Genomic DNA, 23,379 nt, shown 5'->3' with positions numbered 1-23,379 from the left:
AGGGGCTTGTACCAAGGAAGAGGTGCACTGCTAGGTTTTGGCTTTTGCTTGAAGAAGGGTTCTGGTTTTGGGGGAGTTTAGCTCTCCTGGGGTTTTTTGCACCTCACAAAGAAATGTACTGCACCTCAGCAAGTCTGAGTCACATCTATTCAGTAAACTCAGCCCACTGTAATTTTGTGGCATTACCCTGCATGTATTACAATTATTCTTTTGAATTTCATCATAAATGACTGAGTTTTCCCAAAACAAAATGTATTCGTCACCTTTTCCATATGCAGCTGGAGAGGGGGCAGGCACTGGGAAGGTGCCCAGTGCATGTGGAAACTGCAGTGAGAAGATTTCCCTGCATGAGACGTCGGCGCAATTGCAGGAGAGGATACATAATCTTTGTTTTCTGTGCCCCAGACATGCAAAACAAAAACAAACAAACAAAACCACCAAAAAACCAAAACAACAAAGAAAGAAAATTGAGTGGTTTTGTGACCAACATGGTAAATGTATGTTAATTCTTCTCTGAATTCAGATAGTCTGCAATGGCTGTTCTGGATGGATGTAAGAAAATGTCAGTATATCAAAGCTTTTCTAGCTACTCTGATGCTGTGGCTTACTTACAGTTTAAGAGTCTCCTCTTAAACATTTCATGTCACTACAGACAGTTAGCTCTCTGCACAAAGCCTGCTTGTTTGGGAATTACGTGGGAAGGTGTGTGTGTTCCTGGATCCCACATATGCCAGATTGTACAGGAATTACTGTACATGATTTGCTGTCACCACACACAGTGTAGTGTCGTCATAAGGCTTCATCACTCTCCTAAAAGCTGGAAAGTTCAAAAAGATAAAAATGCTTCCAAATGTAAAAGAAAATTAGTTGTGGGGAATGCAGATGAAACTTTATATAACCCAGTTGCTTAATTTAAAACCTTCTTTCTGACCTATCTCATAACTCTGAATATCATAGATGACCAAAAAGAAAACCAACAAGATTTGGATTTATTCATCTATGCTGATGCATGTCCTCATTCTTTCATTCTTTTTCATAATGCACAGATTTCTTATCTGAAATTATAAATCAAATTACTTGTGTTAGTGCATACTTATGCTAACTACAAAGACAAATATCCTTTGTTCCACTAACACAGTAAAGTTAAATGAATCTGATTAGGTAAATTGATGTTTTATGAAAATTTTTGGAAGTCAGTTTCTCAAGTAGCAAACATAATGTCATACTTCTCTCTCCCAGATCAACCAGTAAAAGCAAGACAACTGAAAAGAGTTAGATTTCTGCAAGATGTTTGGAGGAGCTTTTGTTATTTGCAGTCTTTCTAAATCTTTGGGTTTTTTATTATCCAGACACTGAATTCCAAAACTTGCTTAAATGATACATCCAGAAGATAAATTGATACTAGTTTTGTCTTCTGTGGTAATGAAGTGGTCCGCTGTTCATTCAGTCCCAAAACCAATGTGACTAACAGAATCAATGGTGTAAAAGGGGATATAAGAATGTGTATATAACTGTAACTTGATCTCACACTTTCATTACTGAAGACTTGTTGATGCCTGTGGAGCTGGATTATGACATTAAGTAGGAATTCCTGCTTCTTTAATCAGTAATTCTAACATATACTTCTGAAAGACCTCTTAAAACAATCCCTGTGTACTCAAAACTATTTCCATTCTTGTGCTCTATTTTGCAGAAAAACTTAACCCTAAATAATGTTTTTACCATGTAAGCAAGAGTCAGATAAATGCACTTTTCCATAATCAGCACAAATAAAGCTATCTAATTTCCAAAGCCAAAGCATATAGCGCTTCAGGTACTGTTCTACATTTAAAGTTATGTGCTGCCTAAGGGATAAATGGAAGCACAGAAACAGGCTGTCATATTACTATACATATTTTAATTGAAGTCTAACAAATTTGAAGTAGGGGAATTTTACGTGGATTTCACTGGTGACAGCACCATTTCAAAAACAAATTATTATGTGTCCCCATTTCCCTTTGCACTTGTCGCTGTGACATCTGTGCAGCTTATATGCCTCAACAGTTTCAAAACTGTGGAAACTGAGATACAGAAGAACTGCCTGGTTTGCCCTAGGATAAGCCCAAAGTAGCTCCAGGTCACATATCATATCCCCTTATCAATCTGTAACTTCTGTGCCGTTGTTGGATCTGTGAATTGCAAATTGGCTAATACATGCATGAGGTTGTATAACATTTTAGTGATCTCTTGATTCCCCCAAGTCACATGCACCCTTGTTTTCCAAAGTCTACACCAACATGGAATATAGGATTCCAGGTACATTTTCAAAGATATATTTTGAATGTTTCTCTGTACTCTGTACATTCTGTGCTGAATGATGATTTCAGACACTGCTTAGGTGGAGACTGGCTTTCCCATTCGACTTGTAAAAGGTGAACTCACTCACCTTTCTAGGACTAGAAGACAGGAATTTTTTTTCTGCAAATATCTTTCTGGCTTATTAAAAGTTTATTTAAATTTTCTCTTAACTGATGCAAAATCTGTATCAATTAACCATGCCTCATTCAAACAGTATATTGCTGTAATCAAACCAAATTACTGTGCAGTAGCTTTCATTATGCAATGACACTCTTTTGTGCAGCTTTTGTGAGGGCAACAGAAAGAGCTTAATTGCAAGTCTGGATGTTCCTGCAAAGGGAGCAAAAAAACTCCCTGTTTTCAGCTCCTTTTGCATGTAATAACTGGATTTATAGCAGGAGATGTCCAGTGCTGACTTTGGTTCAAAACCCTACAGTCCTGGTTTTGTAATGAATTCAACATGCAAGTCCTAAATATATTCTATCAAGCAATGAAACTGGTTGGAAATTTTCCTTTTTGAAGCATGAGTGAATCTGGTATTCATGATCACGGTTGTCACATTATCAGCATCCTGGATAGAAATTACTATGATGATACAGCTGCACCAGCCACATCAGACAGCAAGCTTTTCCCCACTGCTAATGCACAAAAACATCTGCCATCATCAGTCCTTGAATGAAGTCACTGCTCAGGAGGAACCCATCCTGGAGTTAGACACATACAGAAGCAGAGAACAGATCAGGGTTTTCATGCCTGAGTCTGAATAACACCAGGAACTCAAAGGCTGAATCCAGGAAGACCAAGGCAGAAAATTAGAATGCATCTAGCATGAGACAAGAAGAGTTGCAAACTCAATCATCCTCATAGGAGCTACAGGTGAGAGAAATCTATTAAAAGATGTCTAGAAGAAGGAAGCACTGTTTCTTGTCTTCTTTTTTTCTGCTAGTTTCCCTAAATATTCAGCTGTACCCAGATATCTAGCACATTTAATAGCAGTGACTAAGCTATAAAAAATGAGTCTAGAATAAGAAAAGAATGCTAAAAATTAGTTTCAGTGTGTATTCAAATAAATTAGATATTTTTTAAATTGTTTGCGCCCAGTGACATGCATAGTACAATCATAAAAGAGCAAGCTTTTCAAGCCTAATTTAGATTTAATAGACACTCACTTTAACACTCACTTCTGATGGAGGCTGGACAGCAAAGCAGAAATATGTAGTATTCACTTCTTCAGGAAGAAGGAAGAAATTAACTTTAGTCCCCCCAGAAATTTTAAGTAAAGAATGAAGAAAAGAATGGGGCACCTGGGGGATAAAAATGCATGGAGGTCACCACTAGCAAGGTAGGATTTTGTTCAGATACAGCCATACCAAATCAGTCTGACTTTTTTTTCAAACACGTTAGTGGGGGAGAAGCAGAAATATTTTACCTATTTGATGTAAGTAAAGCTTTGTCACACTCATCTGACAGTTTTACAATAAATTTGCAAAATATTGCCAAGGTTGTAGAGGCTGGTTGTCTCTGCTGAGAGAATGTGTATCAGCATATCTGAAGATCAGACATGGAGGTTCAGTAGAAGCCTTGCCTGCTCTGCTTTTTTAATGTTTTTTGTTGGAAACTTCATATGATGGAATAGAAGATCCACGTATAAAAATTCTGTACACCATAAAATTGGAGAAAACTGCAAGTAGATTTTTAGAGTAGGATTAGGAATAAAATAACTTTTAAATGGGAAATTTTATTAGGAATAAAATTATTTATACCTAATTTATTTATTCCTATTTTATTAGGAACAAAATAACTTTCAACTAAAAATTCCATATCCTTTTTTTACAGTCAAGGACAATGGAGAAAAAAGAGAAAGGACTTGAAGTCTGCACTAGTTCAAAATGCACACAGGAGTGGTATATGTTGGAAAAAATGGCAAATACATTTATTAATACATTCTATAAAGTATGTCAGGTCAAAACTACTGGAATGCAGTTTTGCATTTTCAGCACATTAGTGCAGGTTGACACCTTCCTGTAAGAGAAAACAAGAATAACCACAAGTCTAGAAAAGACTGACTAAACAAAAGTCTTAGAGAGAAGAATGATTGTGTACATGGTAACAAATATTCAAAAGGCTCTAGCAAAAAAAAAGAGATAATCTACTTTCTGCCTCTTCCATGTATAGGAAACAAAGCGATGGGGTTCATCTGCTCTTGTCAAAAATTGAAGTGAGTTGCAGGGAGGTACTCTGTAACAGTCAGGAAAGCACAGCCCTGTAATAAATTGCTTGTGGAAATTGTAGAGTCTCTAATAGCAGAGGTCTGCAAGAATATATTGAACTGTTGTAGGTGTAATTGATGCTGCCAAGGAGCATAGATAGGAATGTATGATTCAGGTTTCATTACAGCCCTATTTTTCTACAGTTCTGTGTAATGGGTACCATAAATAAAATTAAGGGATAGAGCAAGAGTTTTAAGCAGTTTGCATTTGTCCTTTTGCCGTAAAATCTTTCAAAATAGATAGGTACCTGAATTATTAAACAGCAAAATAAAGAACAAAAGAAACTTTCATGCAGCAGAGTGAGAGATTTTTGGAAAAAAATGCTTAGAGGAAAAGAAAAAAAAAAAGAAAAAGAGTCATTCTGTTACAGTAATAGTTAAAGTCTTGGAAATTGTTCAGTCATGAGTTGCTGTTGTGTACCCCAGGAATAAAGGCCAAGATGAGGGCTGCCTTCATTTTAAGCAAGTCCTGCAGAGAAGGACCTGTATGTCAGACTCAGCATAACCTAGAGTCATGTTGAGTCTGACCTCAAGTTTATCAAAGTTTATCAAAAAGTAATAAGACTGTGCTACTCAATTTTGTTATAAAACTTTTCTCCCAGGTTACCTGAGAGATCTTTGTGTTTTTTTATTGGATGGCATTCTGTATTGAAAATCTGAAGAAAGTGAAAACTGGATGTTTTAACTACAGTAAGAGTACCACATCATGATCACATTTTAATGTGCATGCTGTGTAAAACTGTTTTGCAGAGCTATGCATTTGCAAACTCTACATCCAGCCGTAGAAATAAAGTATCTTTTATCCATATCTTTTATGTGGGAAAAGTTATGAAATTCAGTAATGCCTAGGCATAAAGTCAGCTCTGGCATGATACCTGGGCCAAGATCCTCTCATTTTATTACATAATTTAATGATTAAGACACATAGCATATAAATAGTAAAGCACCCGTCTTACAATGTAAGTGCACAATGCCCAACTCTCTACTAGAAACTGGGAAAGTCTTCGAAGTTATGCAAAGAAACACAACTTCTATTAAAATCAGTATGTGAGAAGTAAAGCAAGAGCAATCAAAGTATAGCACATATAAATTGAGATAACTGTTTTACAAAGTGGATTATGCTAATTTGACTGAACTTGTTTCTAAGCCAAGGTACTTTAGCTCAGAATACTGTTCATATTTATACAAGATTAAGTAGTAGTCCTGTCAATAACCAGAGCTGTAATGCTACATGGGGAGCAGAGCTACTGGGACTGATGAAAATTTGGAAATGGGTAAGTGTCGGGGTATCAACTAAGTAAGGGAGCAGTGCTGAAAATGAGTGTTGCAAGCAGGTTGTGGAGCAGGAAATGTTCTCAGTGAGTGACAGGTGGTCAGGCTGGAGGACAGGACATCAATGCATCTGCTAGAGACCTTTATTAACAAGGCTGACGCAGACACCTTTAACAGAAGTCCAGCCAGCTGGCTATCCCCTCAGGGGGCTGGGGATTCATGAGCCTAGCTACTACTTTCATGAAGAATAGGGTATCAGTATCCATAAAGCCACTGAGTTTTTTCAGTTGGGTTGGTTTTGTTTTTTTTTAATCTGTGTTGCCCTTCTGACTGCTGTTTCACAACAAAACTATTGACGCTATTGGGAAATCTCAAGGAAATTTGATGTATAATGAAAGATACAAGCTGCCAATAGTAGGTCTGTTAAAACCAGGAGCTGGCAACATGAGGCATCCCATGCCATGCACATGTCTTGTTTCAGCCCTAATATGAAGTCAAGCAGGAGAAACAATGGATGAGAGAGGAAAGAGCAGCAAGGACTGATTTTAGGGTGTGACCATGGCTGGATTTATGTGCTACAGAGAGATGTCAGAGGAGTCACAATATCTGGGCAGGAATTCTGCACTAGATGCTGGGAAGATAAGGGGAGTTGTGGTGAAGAGGGAGTAGGTGCAGGTGTTGTGATGAGGGCAGGTGAGAGAGAGAGACCTCAGATTATTGCAGTGACAATCTTTGAAAGGCATGGGTTAAGTTATTGAGGAAGTTTTCATTGTTGGACACCCACATGTACAAGTTTTATGCAAATGCTGGGTTGGACAGAGGAGGGAAATTTTCCTACTTGGAGTTTTCTGAGTTTGTAGCAAAAAAAAAAGGGTTCACACTCCAAGTTCAATACAAATTGATTTAAAAGTCAGTCAGTCATGAGGCGCAAGTGTGGTTAGCAGATGTTCTCAGTTATGGTTCTTGCTGTGTCTGAGAAGGAGCCCCACAAGCCAGTCTCATTTTATGACTCAAAAAGGAGGAAAAGTTGGACAGCTTATCCTAAAGTTTTTCCCAAAATTCCCTCCCACAAAAATGTGTTTCTGGAAAGAGAATAAAATGTCTATGTTTTCAGCCTCACAGCATAAAATGCTTCTAGGGTTACAGGTATGTGTTAAAAAGACTCCTGCTAAAAGACTCCGAACTTGGCTGGAACATTCCTCTGCACAAATTTGGTCAAGGATATTTTGTGCAGATGAATTAGAAGTGTTTGTTTTCCATTGAGTGATCATGAAATGTCTAATCCTTCTCACTCCTACTGAAGCAGCTAAACTGATTTGCAGCACATGAACACAGATCAGTTCAGACATCTTTTTCTGTCCACCCCAGTCTGATCGCTTTTGGTCCACTCCCTGTGTGCCACTATCACCTCTGCATGTCAAACACATCACTGCTATGCTATGGGAACATTTTTGCTACAGTTATGTCTGGCATGATGAAGATACATTTTTTATGTAGGGTGGATGTAATTGTTTGGAGTCATGCAGATGTGGCTGCATTAAATGATGTACGAGTGTACAATACATCAGTTTCCATATGTTGTTTGCTTTTTTTACCTTGGATAATTGATTAGTTATCTCACTGTAGAAAACAGCTGGAATAAACATTTACATTTCACTGCGAAGTAAGGTGAGAGTCTTTGGCTGACTTCTAAAAGCCACATCAGGACAAATCCTGTGACTTTAGGATTGCAAGGGAAGTCAATAAAAAACACTTATTGCACTGTGAGAAAAACACATGTGAAAAGCACAGTGTCACTAAAACAATGTCCAAGGACAGAGAAATGTATTCCTCCTTAATATTGTTTAATCACTGGCAATTGGTAGGAATTAAAATTACAATGAGATACATAGTCAAGAATTCACCTCAGATGCTAACTCAAGTGCACATTATTGCTGTGTTGTCTAGTAAATATTCAACCATTTGTCATTTTCTGCATAAATATGCACAGAGACTGGGTTATTTCAGTAGTGAAAACACAGCTGAGAGAGATGCAACTGAGACTTTTGAATAAGGTAATGTGATTCTACTCTTAAGCATTTCTCTTCTAAGACTTCAGAGTTTTGTGTGAATACTTTATCACCAAGAAATACAGACTTCCTCTCACTAGTTTATCCCTTTATGTCTATCAGTATATTGTACATTATATATTTTTCTATTTCTGTCCATAGCAGTATAAGCAGCTGCCATATGTTCTAGAAATTTTTCTTTCAATTAGAGCAAATTGAAAGTTTCTTTCAACTAGTGCATTGAATCACTCAGTGATGAGTGGATTCACATGTACTGTATGTACTTTCACAAGACAGATGGATTTTTGGGACCCCAAGTGTTTTGTAATTGGCCCAGGAAACCTACTGCACCTTTCTACTTAAATACGTCTATTATTTGTTTAGTAGTTACGTGACCATTTTCCTGTCTCTCAGAATGCAATAATGTGCAGAAACTACTTTCCTCTGAGCCAGACTTTGGCATCTCATCATCTATTAGTTTGCTTCTTGGGAGCTACCACTGTATTAAAATTCAAGGATGCTTTCCAACATGTTTTTGTTCTCAAATGAACATGATGTTATCTTTGTCTTAATTTTATTTTCTTACTCAAATTACAGTATGAATCCAAGGATCCTATTGAGCAAGTTTGCAGAGAAAAGAGCTGCCGAAAATTAGTGAAGTAACTCTGTGTCACATACAGAGCAAATATTAATCTGCTGCTATAGAGAATTAAAAAGATATCAACTCGTGCTTGATCGTTCCCACTTACATGCTTTGACTTTCTGCTTTTCAGTATCTGCATGCAAATGGGATTGTGCATCGAGACTTGAAGCCAGAAAATCTACTCTATGCAACACCAGCACCAGATGCACCATTAAAAATTGGTGAGTAGCATTAAATGTGCAATTCCCTGATGTCTTTGCATCAGTAATATGTTCTAACTGAAGTTTGGAGTATATGCATCTCATTATCACCCAATTTGAAACCAGTGCTTAATGAGAAGCATATTACTTCAGCAGCACAGCTGCACATGGTGGTTTCAAAACCAGTGCAAAGCTAGATGCTTGCTTAGAGGATTTATAGCCAAAATTATGTGGAACATGGCAGAGATTAAAGCACTGGGAGCAAGAAGGATCATGAGAACAGCAGAAATTTGTGCACCACTTCTATGCCCCTTTTTTCTGTTAAACTAGTAGCAGAGGAAAAGATGCATTGGTGTGAAAATAAAAATGTGCAGGTAAGTGGTAGAAAGCAAACTGAGCAAGGCTGACTTGTTTCTAAGGCAGATTTGAGGGACATGGAGAGTTCTTTGAAAAGAGCACAGGGAAACTCTGAGGCATGGGTGCTGAGGGACAAAGCTCCCCTGATCAGGAATGTATAGTGCCAGTTCTGTTGGAGATGGCAGACACTTCCAAAGGGTATGACCTCCAAAAATTTTGGACGTGCCTTGTTATTGCTTGAGCAACAAGGAGCATCTCTGCAAGGCTTCTGAGTTTGAAAATACCACCTGATGCTCCCTTAGGAATGAGTGTTTCCATGTTCATCAGGCTGATGCTCATCATGGGTTTCTGGAGCCAAATTTCCATGAACTGGCCTCAAGCAATTTTGGATAAATTTATAGGAATGTCTTGATTCTCAGAGTGATGGTATCTTAATTTATATCTTCCCTAATTCTTCTATTTCCTGGAAAGGCTCAAAACTTGATAATTTAATGCAGTTCCAGTGGCTTTGGTTTGACATCCAGATTGTGTAGGGCTTTTGAAGCGTTTCCTAAATGCCTTGATTCTTCATCTTCCTGGTGAGGTCATTGCGTTATCTAAATTGAAATCCAGTTTACAATGAGTGGCTGTGTTTATAAAAGTAAACTGCATTTCCAATTAGCTAAGTAATAATGCAAAAAGGATAACCATTTAGGATCAAGTGGCCTATTTTTATGCTGATCTTGAATCAAAACATTTCTTTTTATATTCAGTCTAACAAATAAAATCAAGTACTTTTATTTTGTGCTTTTAAGGCAAAGGTGAGTTTCATCACCTAAACTGGAATTTGAATAAGCTTGTTTTATTCTCGGTGAAAAAAAGAGTTGTGAACACTTCAATTTTTATGACTTTTGTAGAAGAGTCGTGAAAGTACAGTGCAAATTGTCACTTAGGCCCTTACTCTGTGAATAGTAATTCAGGGTGGAAACATTGGAGAAAGGATGATCAATACTTCTGTCACCATCTTTTCCCCCCTAGAACCTTTTATCAAAATACTGCTGGGATTTTGTCTTGCAAAGACTACATACTCTGACCCTTGACTAAAAAAGCAACCCAAAATAGTTCCAATAATTTTATTGGATTACTCACAGAGTGGAAACTGAATATATAACTGAATAAATTTCTGGATCTCTGCTTGTATGCCCTTAGGTCTCCCACTGTACTGGCTTTGTGAAGTTTTCAAAATAAAATACAAGCTACATTTCTGTCAAGCAGGAGACAGGAATACTCATTTGTACAGCAAAATTTGCTTCTGGAATGCAGCATGGGTAGATTAATGAATCAATGCTTACTTATGGAAATGTCAATACCATTAATTTAACATATAAATGTTTATTTAATTGCATATACATCGTAAAACCCCACGTTATTACAGGGAGTAAGAACATTAATATTCCCAAACCATCTTAACAGCTGACTTTGGACTTTCCAAGATTGTGGAAGGTCATGTGACCATGAAGACAGTTTGTGGAACTCCAGGGTACTGTGGTATGTTGCTTTGTTACTTACATTTGCTTTTATAACTGTAGAGTCAAAGGAAAGAGGACACTGATAAGACCATGAGATCACACTGTTACCTCGTAGAACAGCTGATAATACAACTCAGGTGACATTGTCATTGTCCATTACCTTGTATGACATTGCCTGCAAAGCATACACACGTTCTGAGTCTGCTTTAGAGCAGCACCTAATTCCAGTCCAGTTAGTTTCATAAAACTGTATTTTACATATAAGCTATTAATATTCTGGTTGTCTTTCTTTCTTGTTCTTCAGTTATACTGCCAATGCCACACATTCATAGTTGGTGCTTAGCCCTTTTTATGCCCATCTTCATATACTCTACAAATAGGACAAGGCTTATTCCTGTAAAAGAGCCCTCAGATTTATGTTGACTTGGTGGGAAGGATTGAGGCTGAATATTTCTGCAGAGAAGGGAAGGAGCTTTATGCCTACAGTTATGTGCCTATAGAAATCCTTGATTTACAATTCAAGTTAACTGACCATGCAGAAATCCTGGTGTCCGGAAAATAGTCAAGCATTACTTTCCAGAATTGGAGGAAACCCAGGAGAAATATTGTTTAAGTGCCAAATTAAACTATGAATAATTGATGGTTCTGGGCTGCAAGCTCCCACATCCTGCCCACCTATCTATCAACAGCTTCTCCAGAAAGGACACAGTAACAAAAATACATACTGGAGTCTGAATACTTTGGCATCGAGACTTTACATCTACAGTCCTTGGGATGTGGAGATTGATGCAGAGGACTGAAGTCAAGAAGATGGTCACAGAAAACTTAGTTTGCTGCAATGTTGTGCCTTCAGTGAACTTAATAAGAAGAGCATAAGTGATTTCTGCTAGTAGCACAAAAATCAAGCCAGTGGAAAGCAATGATTCTTGAACAGTCCATTACAGGCAACATCTAAACTCAGCAATGTGTTGGACCAATCCATTCACCAAAAGCAAACTTCTGGAAATATTAAAAAATACTAAAAGCCCTTCTGTTCATGGCTGCGCAAGTGTAATGTGGGAAGGGGAAGAGATTGCATTGATGCTTGTAGGTACAGCCAGCCCACTGTGCTCCAGAAATGTGGCAGTAATCCCACGTGCATCACAGATCCAGTTGGACCAGGCTCCTCAAGCTATGACTGTCAAGCTGCTTGGGCATATATTGACTCCTGTTTACTGTTGCAGAGTTGGAGTCCCCCAAAACTGCCTGGCCTTTCTGTCTGCTCCTCACTGCAGCAGAAGCAACTGCCTGAAATGGTCTGTCTTTCCTTCCAACTAAAACAGAATATCAAAAATAAAGCCTAAATAAAGTGCCAAGTAAATAGACTCATAGAACCATTAAGGTTGGAAAAAACCTCCAAGATTAACTTCAACCTTTGACTGAACACTACCATGCTCACTAAATCATGGCACTAAGTTGTTGGCACATGTTCAGTTGTTCCTTGAACACCTCCAGGGATGGTGGCTCCACCACCTCCCTGGGCACCCTGTTCCACTGCTTAACCACCCTTTCTGTAAAACAGTCCTTCCTAATGTCCAACCTCAACCTTCCATAGTGAAGCATGAGCCATTTTCTCTTGATCTATCATTGTTATGTGGGAGAGGAACCCAACCCTCACCCCACCACAGCCTCCATCTAGGTAGTTGTAGAGACTGCCTGAGCCTCCTTTTCTCCAGTCTGAACACTCACACCTCCCTCAGCTGCTCCGCTTAGGGTTTATTCTCCGTACCTTCACCAATTTCATTGCCCTTCTCTGGGCATGCTCCAGCCCCTCAAAGTCCTCCTGGCTGTAAGGGGCCCCAAACTGGACAAAACATTTGAGGTGTGACCTTACTGGTGCCCAGCACAGGAGTGATGCTCACTACCCCACTATTGCTGACACAGGCCAGGATGTCCTTGGCCTTCTTGCCTACCTGAGCACAGCTAGCTTGTGCTCAGCCACTGTCAACCAACACACCCAGGTCCTTTCCTGCTGAGCAGTTTTCCTCAGCTTGTAGCACTGCTGGGAGTTTCTGTGGCCCAAGGCAGGACTGACCCTCAATCTCATTGAACCTCATGGCTTTGTCTCATGGATGCAGACTGTCCACATCCCTCTCTAGACTTTTCCTAGTGCCCACCTGACTTGGTGTCATCTGCAAACTGACTGAGGGTGTTCTTGATCCCCTCATCCAGACCAGGATAAAATGTAGAACAGGACTGGTCCCAGCACTGAGCCCTGGGGCACTCCACTGGTTGGTGCCCAGCCACCAGCAGAATCTAACTCCATTCACCACCACTCCCAGGGTCCATCCAGATGTCCAGACAGTTTTTCACCCAGTGACACAGCACCTATCCAAGCCATGAGTAGCCAGTTTCTCCAGAAGAACCTTGTGGGAGACAGTGCCAAATGCTTTACTCAGGTCCCCACAGACAACATCCATAGCCCTCCACTCATGCACCTGGTGGGTCACCTGCTCACAGAAGAGATCAGGTTGTTCAGCAGGACATGCCATTCCTGAGTCCCTGCTGGCTGTGCCTGATCCCTTGTACTGTCCTGTTTGTGCTGTGTCATCACATTCAAGGTGATCTTCTCCATGATCTTCCCTGGCACTAAGGTCTGGCTCACAGGCCTGTACTTCCCTGCATCCATTTTCCAGCCCTTCTTGTGGGTGGATATCACATCAGCCAACCTCCAAATCGTGTGAGACCTCCCCAGTTAGGTAGAACTGATGATCAGTGATGCAGAGCAGCTTGGTAAACTCCTTCACCAGCTCCATCAGCACCACTGGATGAATCCCACCTGGTCCCATGGACTTGTGAGTGTCTAAGTGGCTCAGCAGGTCACTGCCTCCTTCCTTCTGGATTGCACAGGATCTGTTCTGCTCTCTGTCCCTGTCTGCCAGCCCAGGGGCTTGTTCCCTGAGGATAAACAGGCCTTACTGTTGAGGACTGAGACAAAGAATCCATTAAGTACCTCAGCCTTTTCCTCGTCCTTGGTTCCACTGTTTGCCTGTGCATCCAAGAAAGGATTGACATTTTCACTGGCCCCACTTTTGTTATTGATGTATTTATGAAAACATTAAGTAAAATACTGAAGTTAAAGCACCACTTTCCTGGTCACATTGTAGCTCCAGTGCAGCTGTAGCTTTCTGTGGTTCCTTTCTCAAATGTAAAAAACAATTTTAAACCGAAGTACACTTCTCATTTTGTTCTGGCTCTGCTTGGGTATGAATTCTCTTCTTCTATATTCAGTGAAGGGGATAATTTGCCTAATTAAGGACTTAAATGGGCAGTTCTAACTTTTTATGGAAGACATGACTGTGCATGGACTTCAGTTGATTTTGTGACTGTTACTTCTTCACTCAGCTTTTGTGTTACTGACAGATGTTTTGTCCTCTGCAGCACCAGAGATATTACGGGGATGTGCCTATGGCCCTGAGGTGGACATGTGGTCCCTGGGGATTATCACCTACATCCTGTAAGTGCAGACAGTGCTACAGAGAGGTTCACTTTTTAGCACCCACAGGATTTCATAACACTATGAGCTGTGCCATTGGAAAGGACAAGATCCTGAACTTTGATTACTATATTCCTAACTTTACTGAAGTAAGTCCTAGAGAAGTGTGGCAAAACACTTGGTTTAAACATTTGATAAATATAAAACTTCTTCCTGAACAGCAGCAAGATCTGTGCAGAATCATGCTATTAATGTGAATGAGTACAGACCAAAAGCTCCAAACCCTTGTTTTGAATAGGCATTTGTGTCTAAGTCTTACTGTGGCTAGCCATGATTCAATTTGTAAGAACTGTAATTGTAAATAAAGAATTACTTTATTGTATTGGCTGAACCTTTCAAATGAAGATTATTGAGAAGGGAAAATTGTCTATGATGTATTGACTCTCTTCTTTATGGGAGAATAATTATGAATAATTATGAGACTTAATTATGAGACTTGGCAATGACAATGCTAAGACAGCTTGTGTAGTTGCATATTTCTAGGATGCCTTTTATGAGAAGAAAATGAGATTTTGCACATATACCTTAAAGATATGGAGGATTTTATACATGTGGGCCATTATCCGTTCCCTACTACTTGCATTGTCAAGCAAGTACAGTGTGCAATAACAATGATTTTCATCTTTTGTAAAAGAAATAATTAGATTCTCTAAAGTTTATACTAAAAGTCCATGTAGGGATATATAACCACTCTGATGGTAATGTCAGAAAACATTAATCTTTTTATTCTGCACATAAGCCTCAAATAGTTTACAGGTCTTCTTTTGCTTACCTCTAAGTAATAGGCTGCAATAATCCTATTTGCAATTTTGTTATTTGCTTCTTTTTAAATGTGTCTACTTTGTTTCAAGGTTTGGTTTAAGATCCAGATCTTGTGTTGAAGATGATATCTCAGATACTGCCTACCAGGTGCTCATTTCTTGTTGCTCTTAAGGTTTCCAGTCATGACAGAGAGATGTGAAATTTGCCAGCAAGATGATCCCTAATACTGGAGAGGTGACTTTTGTTGTCCCTTTACAAAGCCACCTAAATTAAGTTATGGCCTTTCCTAGTTATTCAAGGCTTAATGAAGTTGTTGGACTTCAAACAAAGAAGCTTTCTTAAGCAGAACTTGCTTTCAAGTGTAGGGAGGCTCCAACCAAACTCCAGACAATTCCTATCTGAGTATCTGGAGTAGCATTTTCTATATGCAGCTTCTCAAAACCTTCCAACTGTTCAGAGAATGCTCCCAAGCCACACTAAACCTCTGCATGTGCATAAATACAAGTGTGTGAGTTCCTGCCCTGGATGGGGCTGCATGACTGTAGATACTCTTCTATTCTTCCTCATTCCAATCCTGTCCTACTCCCACCTCAAAATCTAATTTGATCTACAGGAACAAGACAGGCAAAAATCCACCTGGTTGTCTCTTCCATTTAGTTTTAACAGTACTCAGCATTTAAAACTCTTCTGTTGTGTGTAAAGCTTTGTGGATCAATATGTCTGATGGATTAGAAACTTGAGACCAGAAAGCTACATGCAGAATTACTAACTCATTTATTCTGGAGCCCAGAGGACAATGCTGCACATCTCAGTCTCATATTTTTGTAAAGGAAACCCACTTACATAAAGGAAAAAAAAAAAATTAAATTCCTGTATGTCCCCTCAAAACGGAGCAGATGTAGGAGTTAACAACCATGTTACAAAGGATCTGCATAAAGCTGTATCTTGCCATTAATCAAAGTGGACTTGCCATTTGATTAAAAAAACCCTGACACATATTTTGACAGAACAGTTTTTCCTGTGGCAAATTATATTAAGACCTGTTGGTGATAACTGTCATAATTTGAGGGAAGCTACATCTAGTTTTAAAAGTCAGGAAGAGTAGTCCTTTTGTATTTCTAAAGCAGCTTAGAAATCCTTCTGAATGTTTGAGTTGCAGACAGTGGTCAACAAATATAGAGGCTTTGCCTGTAGTCAAAATTATGTTAATTTAATTAAAGGTGTTATTTTGCTAAGTTACTTTAAAGGACACAAAACACCATCTGGCCATTTTTAGTTATTTTTAAGCTGCTTTCATTGACTTCCTTTATTTGTAGGTAGCTGATTTAAAGTGAATCACAATAATAGAATATTATTTCAAAATAAAATGAAATCGAAATCAAGAGTACCCACACTAGGTCTTGCACTGATTTAATTAATCTAATTTGAAATCATGCCTCTTGATTTACTCATGTATTTTGACATGTAGCAAAAAAACCCAAAAGAATCTGTCTACTGAAATGGATTTTTAAGTAGAAGCATATTTATTGAAATTGTTAATAGGAAAACAATAGGTGATAATAGAGTGAAAACAGAGAGTTCACTGAGGAGGCTTCCAACACAGTCACAGCAAGGCTTAAGCATGTTCTTATTGTCATCAGTTACCCAGATCCAAAATGCAGTTTGGGCTGAACCTGTGATGGGCCCTGCTCAGGGGTGTTCCATGTGGACAGCTGGGACTTGCTGTAAGCCCAGAAATGGTGATGGGGAGGCAGCAAACAGGAGGGGAGCAGCAGAGGGGGTCTGGCTGGCCACCACCTACTGAAGTTCAAGGTTTGGAGGCTGGATCCTTGTGTTTTTATACAACTCTGCCAGACTTGGGAAAAAAAATGGTCCCGAAATGTGCTTGCAATGAGGTGTTTCTCCTCTTCAGCAGTGGAATGTGATGCAGCTGTTCCACCCACAGCTATGCACCACTCCCCAAACCACATTTCTTCCTTGAACCTCATCCTCCTTTTTCAGAACAGTAAGCATATTGTGTTTAAAACCACAAAAGTTAAAATGCTTTTCTAGACTTGCTGTCTTAGTCTTTAGATCTGCTTTTGTTTCCCTCTCATCATCTTACTGTTTATTGCATTTTCTGGAGGCAGAGGAGCAGGTAGACTTTCTCTGTTAAGCTCAGATCACATACTGGCTGAACAGGAAATTCACTTAAAAATATGATTATATGCACAGGCATGATTAAAGTGCAGTGAAGCGATAAAAAAGGACATTATACAAATGGAAACCACATCTATGAGTCTGCTTTCCCTGGGGCCAGCAGGGTGGATCTCTGCTGGAATCTCTGTTATTCAATATATTTATAAACAGTCATTGGTGAGGTCACAATCTAGATTTTATGTAGGTTACCTAAGTAAAGATGAGGGCTGATAATGAAAATTTACCAAATGTTTTTACATATTGTGGCTGATAGAATGAAAAAATGTACAGAGATGAACATGACTAAAAATCAGTCCTAACTGGATATATAAAAACTTCTGACTTCACATGTAAGATGGATTTCCTCAGCTAATTCCTATTCCTCTGGCAAGAATTACAGGGATTCTGATAAATGCTCTATGATACTGTTTTAATAGTTCCATTTAAACACATGTGAAAATAAGAAAATTACAATTAGGAATGCCTTTCCCAGTGCTTAAGAATACTTACGACTGCATTTCTCTCTGCTCTGTAGAATTAGGAGTCCAGGAGTACATCCAGGTCTGTACATCCAGTACATCCACCCAAAGTGATCTACAGGACACAAAGTAGGGGAAAAAACTACCATGAGCTGTTTCTAATAATCCAAGACTGATTAAACTTTGATAAATTAATTTCTTTTTTATCCTTTCAGACTTTGTGGCTTTGAACCATTTTATGATGAAAGGGGAGATCAGTATATGTTTAAGAGAATCCTGAGCTGTGAATATGACTTTGTGTCCCCCTGGTGGGATGATGTGTCTCTAAATGCCAAGGATTTAGTAAGTAAAGCATGAATGAGACGAGTATTTAGTATTTCTGCCAACAAGAAAGAGTCCATTTTGGGGTGGGGGCAGAATAATTGGTTAATTAATTGTTCATAATTGTTTCCTCTTGTCTTTTCTATATTATGGTGTTGTTGATATCCCCTGTTAGCCCAGTGCTGTAATTTCACACTCAGAATATGGATATTCAAGTTCTTCTATGAAGTAAGCCATAGACTGTTGGCAGCTGTCACAGTGTTCATGTATGGCTGCCTTTCCTTCCACCTCTGAAGTGTTTCACCATTCCTCTTTTCCGGTCAAACACCTTCAGGGGAATGTAGAAACAAGCCCTTCTTTTTGTGCAGTTTTCAAGCCTGAATTTTGGGGAAGAATATGAAGAGGAATGAAACTTCCTCCCCCCCCCCACCCCCACTGCTTTTTCTGACATACTTTTTCAGTGTTCAGTCAAAGTGATTTGCTTTAACTCAAGGTTTTCCTTGGAGACACAGCAAATATTCACCATAATGACTGTGCTCCTGCATGCACTTCAGTACACCAAGTTTCTTTAAAAGCTCTTTATAGGGAGAGTTCAGAAAATCCTAAAGCAAATTTTCCCTCACCCTTGGGCACACCCAAGCAGTGGAGCCCTGTGCCATCACTTGCACTCAGCTCCAAGAGGGTCTGCAGTTGGGAGAGCTGGGTAAGTGTGGCTCTGCAGAGTGCCATCTGTGCACTTTGTTACTCCATTATTACCTTCCTTCTTTTTTTGAAACACTGCTTCTCCAGAGATACAATAAAACCCATGGAATGTCACTTGACTGGACAGACTTTGTGTCCAGCAGGACCACCTCCAGTTCCAGGGGTATGTTTGCAGTGTCATTTTCCCAAAAATGACTGTCCTGTTTGTAGAAGTCCAGGTTTGCTGGCATTGGTGATAGAAGAAGTGGTGTAAACAACATTAGTTTCGGAGTGGGCTAAGACAGAAACACTTGTACAGTGCATTTTTTTCTTTTATGTGCACATGAGGTTTTACAGTGACTGAAAGAAACATTTCCTTTGTGATACACCTGACAAGGGACTGTGTGGTACAAATCTGCATGAGCTGCATATGCATAATTTAAACTTTCTAATCCAGTTTAAAATTTTTCCAAATCCAAAAGTAGAGATACTGCTCAGAGATTTTAAAAATCTCGTAGGGTTTTTCTGACAATTCAGACATGAAAGAGCCTATGATAGATACAGGTCATCTGCATTGGCATATACCCTTAATATGTTGGTAACCAGTTGATTCTTTCTCTTCTCTCTTCTGACTTAGTGGCTGTCTTAATCAGATGTTATTTATGGAGAACCAAGAAATGCTAGAAGCAAAATACTTGCAAAGACACAAATGAAAATTCTTGTTGGCTTCTTAGATGTCTCACCTAAGATGCTCCCCAAACCAGGACCAGAGCCCCCAAATGCAAAACTAGGTAAATTCAAATGAAGAGTAAGGTTGACATTCTTTTTTATTTCTTCCTTGTGATGCAGGTTAAAAAGTTGATTGTTTTAGACCCCAAGAAACGCCTTACGACTCTACAGGCTTTGCAGCACCCATGGGTCACAGGGAAGGCAATAAACTTTGCACATATGGACAATGCACAAAAGAAACTTCAAGAATTCAATGCCCGGCGTAAACTTAAGGCAAGTCTCTGCTCATAGTCTCTGTTTTGGCTATGAAAGCATGCAATTAAATTAGTAGCCTTTCAGAAACCTTGCACATTTTTGAGGACAATCTTCCATGGTGTAATGGAAGCCTTTTATTTAAGATGTCTGATGAAGAATGAAGAAGTTGGAAGCTGATTCCGTCAGTGACTGAAGCCAAACAAATAAAAGTGTGTGAAGTTTATTTAAAATGCTATCTACATAGATGGGACTGCTGAGGATGTACATGTCTTTCACAAAGTCCTTACTTTCAATCTTTTATTCCCTTCTTCATTTCTTGATTCTGTCCATCCATCTATCCTCTACTGCTGGTGTATCCTTAGAATACTGTCCAGAAAGAACAACATCCTGAGTAATTTCTCAATGAGCATCCACAAATCTAGAAGGAAATTAATCTATTAAAGCATTTTTGATCCCTAACCCACCCTGAGTTACCTGTAGCTATCAATACACAGCAGGAGGTTTCACCATCCTTCTGTATGAACTAGAGTCCCCATTTCAGATGTGTAGGTCCACAAAATCTCACCAGGGATGCTCCTTTACCATCCTGTCTACATATCTACCATGGGATGAAGCAGGGAAACATCTTTAGGTGCATACAGTAGGCATCTGGGCACCTGACCGATGTAGTATCAGGAAACCTTTTTCTCCCCAAATCTGTTTTTCAGTTTTTAAAGATTTTTTAAAGATATCCCTGGAGATAATTCCAGGGATACTTCAGTACAGAAATTGTTAGCAACAGCTACATTAAGCTGCCCTGGTAGCCCTGGGGAATAAGAATAAAAAGCAACCTAACTGAGAGCTTTAATATATTCCATAGAAAAAACAATTTAAAAAAAGATCCTGAGCCTTAACTTTGGCTTTGCTACCTTTTTTTAACAGAGAACTGTAGCAGAGAATCTCTACAGGGCAAAGAAGTTTGTTTTGTCATTTACAGCACTCTCAGAGTTTGTAGATATAATTCACATTGATGTTTTGATTTTATTTTCTTTATATTTTTACACCAGAGATATTTTTTGAAGCTCATTTTATTTAGACCCTTATGGTAATGAATTTATTCTTTTGTGATTATGAACTATCACTTTTTATAAGTTTATTTCAGTCCTTCTCTGCTAAAGAGAAGTATAAATAAATAAATCTCCAATTATTAAGAGGATTGATTAAAGTTAACAGGTCTTGTGGAGTTAATAATTTTCCACAAATACGTAAAAGAAACCATAAACCTTAGACAATTCCTGGTCAAAAAAGTAAAACCAAAGCAGACAGCAAAGTAGTGAGTACACATTTTAGCTGTTGTTTTGTTAGTAAGAATAATACGTAATTATCTCCTCTTTCCCAACATGAAAGTCCCATCAGCAGGCTTTCTTTATGTTAAGACAAATTCTAAAGAGTAACTCTAAAGGTCTCAGTCAGGATTTGGTTTCTCACAGGCTGTCTTGAATTTATTTTATAAATATCCAAAACTACTTGTGAGAGTAAATTACATTGAAAGTGCCTTTAGACATTATAGTATCATTGAGTGGCTTGTTCTGTTTGCAATCAGTTTTCCAAAGTCCTGTCACCACTAGTATGGATATCTATGATTTTTCCTTTACAAGGTCTAGTCTCTCAAAATTCTTGCCACTTTCTTTGGTTTACGACTTATAGTATATCTTCATAATCTGTTGTAGCTGATTCTTTTTTTTTATTGAGATGGTTTCTGTTATATATTTCTCATTAACATTTTCTTTTTCCCCCTTTATTTCTTTTTGGGAGATTTTTATTTGTTTCCTTTTTATGTGTGTAGTTGTTTTTGTGTGTGATTACCTCTCCAAAGAATCCACAAAACTTGCTATATTCTTCATCTCTTCCTGCAGACCCACTTCTTTGAAGACTAAGCAAAAGCTGCCAAGCCAAAAATAGCTTGAATTGTCACACACAGAAATTAGCATTTATTTTCCTCACCTCTGTATGTCTGGCTTTCTTCAGGCAATAAAACTCTTCAAGGGAAGGGCTAATATAACTGTCTTCATGGGTGTCTGCATTTTGTGATATTTCATGTGATATGAAAGCCTACTCCCAGTGTGTATTTATATATATACTTAGGAAGTTATCCACGTGCTGCCCAACATTTTGCTTGGAATAGTGATAAATATTGTGTTCCTTCATGAAATTTTCATGGAATAATCAGTGATAATACTGTTATTATTATGACAGTACATGATTACTTTCTTTTCTGCCATCCAACTTCAACACGGGACACCTGAAGCAATTTCTAAAAAAAAATAAAATAAAGACAAGCAGCAGGTATACCTGAAAAAAAAAGTTGTGTTCATGCCACCCAACCTGTAACCTTGTGAAAGCAGCAATTTTAAACCTCAATCCAGTATTCCAGATGGCCTCCTAAACCCATCCGACCCAGGCAGGTATCCAAATGTGGCATTCCCAGGAAAACTAAATGCAGTTGCATTCCCTCTCGGAGCAGTGCCCTCTAAGGAATGTTTGCTTGGTCCTCTCTCTCCCAGGCCGCAGTGAAAGCCGTGGTGGCCTCCACACGCCTCGGCAGCGCCGGCAGTCACAGCACCCATGATGGCCACAAGCCTGGCCACAGCCCTGCACCCACCCAGGACACCCAGCCCGTGGAGGAGCCCACTCGGGAAGCAGCAGCAGTGGCTCCAGAAGAGATGCCTTAGGTCGATGCTGCTCGCTCGTGTTGGCCAGGATGTGTCATTTCATACACCAGCTACCTTCTCATCCAGCAAGAGAGATTAGTAAGCTTGGCCTCTCTGGTTCTGCTTCAGGGTGCCACTGGCCCCGCCTGGTGATCCTACCTTCAGTGCATGTGACTGTTTATGAAAATAATAAACTGTTCCATTAGGCATGTCATGGAAACAGTGTCATTTGCAGTTAATAGCGGCAGGTGAAAACATGGGGATTATTAACTATCTACCATAATGTGTATACTTCATCTATTTCGTGTTCCTAGGTGGCATTTGAAACAAAATGCTATTTTGTTTGGTTTTATGGAAGTAGGCGTCTTATCTATGTTGTGAGTTTCTTTGAACTTTTTCCTTCCAGGTTCATAGTCCTTCAGCAGACAAAATGGAAGGAAATAACAAACCACTGCTTTTAAAACTGATCTATGAAATAATGTTTTGTATCTGTAAAATTGAAAAAGTATTTGGGGATTTACATGAAAAAAACACAGACAAAACCAAATAAAGCAACAACAAAAAACAACATTCCACTCCACTGGGAATGAAAATGTACATTGTTCAAGCTTGCATTGAGAATGCCTTATTCTGACTTTTCCTGTTTATATACAATATTTTAATAATAACCAAAATTACTCAGATTTCTGTCATTTCATTCCACAGTAAAGTTTTACTGAAACAAAACTACAGACTAAACAAGGATTAGAGTACATGCAAATTTTTGGCATACCATTATACTTATTCATTAAAATTCGAATCTGCAGCTAGAAGACTTTTTATAGGCCCTAAGGGAATAATCTGCATTTAAATAAGTTGTAAATGTTTGAAGGAAGCTCTTCCACAACTTACAGATTTTACTTTGGGGAAACACTTTTATGCAAGGTCTGGGAGCAAGCAGTATAATCTAGTTGGTTCCTGGGTAGTTTAACCTCATGAGTGAGCAGTTTCCACTTGTAATTAGCCCACATTTTCCTAACAAAGGACTTTTCCTGTAAAGACATCCACCAGCACCGATCTTGCATCCACCCAGAGCTGTGTCTTGAGTTAGCAGCTGTGTTCATCAATCAGCTTGC

At 38.9% G+C, this 23,379-nt stretch overlaps 1 protein-coding gene across 1 annotated transcript in view; it reads left to right on the top strand.

The window, feature by feature from the left end:
* CAMK4 (calcium/calmodulin dependent protein kinase IV) overlaps window positions 1-22,285 on the top strand; it is a 152,446-nt gene extending 130,161 nt beyond the window's left edge. The window contains exons 6-11 of the mRNA XM_062513013.1: window positions 8,700-8,790; window positions 10,579-10,653; window positions 14,055-14,130; window positions 17,804-17,930; window positions 19,440-19,592; window positions 22,118-22,285. Of these exons, the coding sequence (XP_062368997.1) occupies window positions 8,700-8,790; window positions 10,579-10,653; window positions 14,055-14,130; window positions 17,804-17,930; window positions 19,440-19,592; window positions 22,118-22,285 (690 nt within the window). The remainder of the gene's footprint in view (window positions 1-8,699; window positions 8,791-10,578; window positions 10,654-14,054; window positions 14,131-17,803; window positions 17,931-19,439; window positions 19,593-22,117) is intronic.
* Window positions 22,286-23,379: the final 1,094 nt, after the last annotated feature.

This window comes from Cinclus cinclus, chromosome Z (genome assembly GCF_963662255.1).
Source record: "Cinclus cinclus chromosome Z, bCinCin1.1, whole genome shotgun sequence".
In the NCBI taxonomy this organism is placed as follows: domain Eukaryota; kingdom Metazoa; phylum Chordata; class Aves; order Passeriformes; family Cinclidae; genus Cinclus; species Cinclus cinclus.
This window is presented reverse-complemented; position numbering and strand designations above follow the sequence as displayed.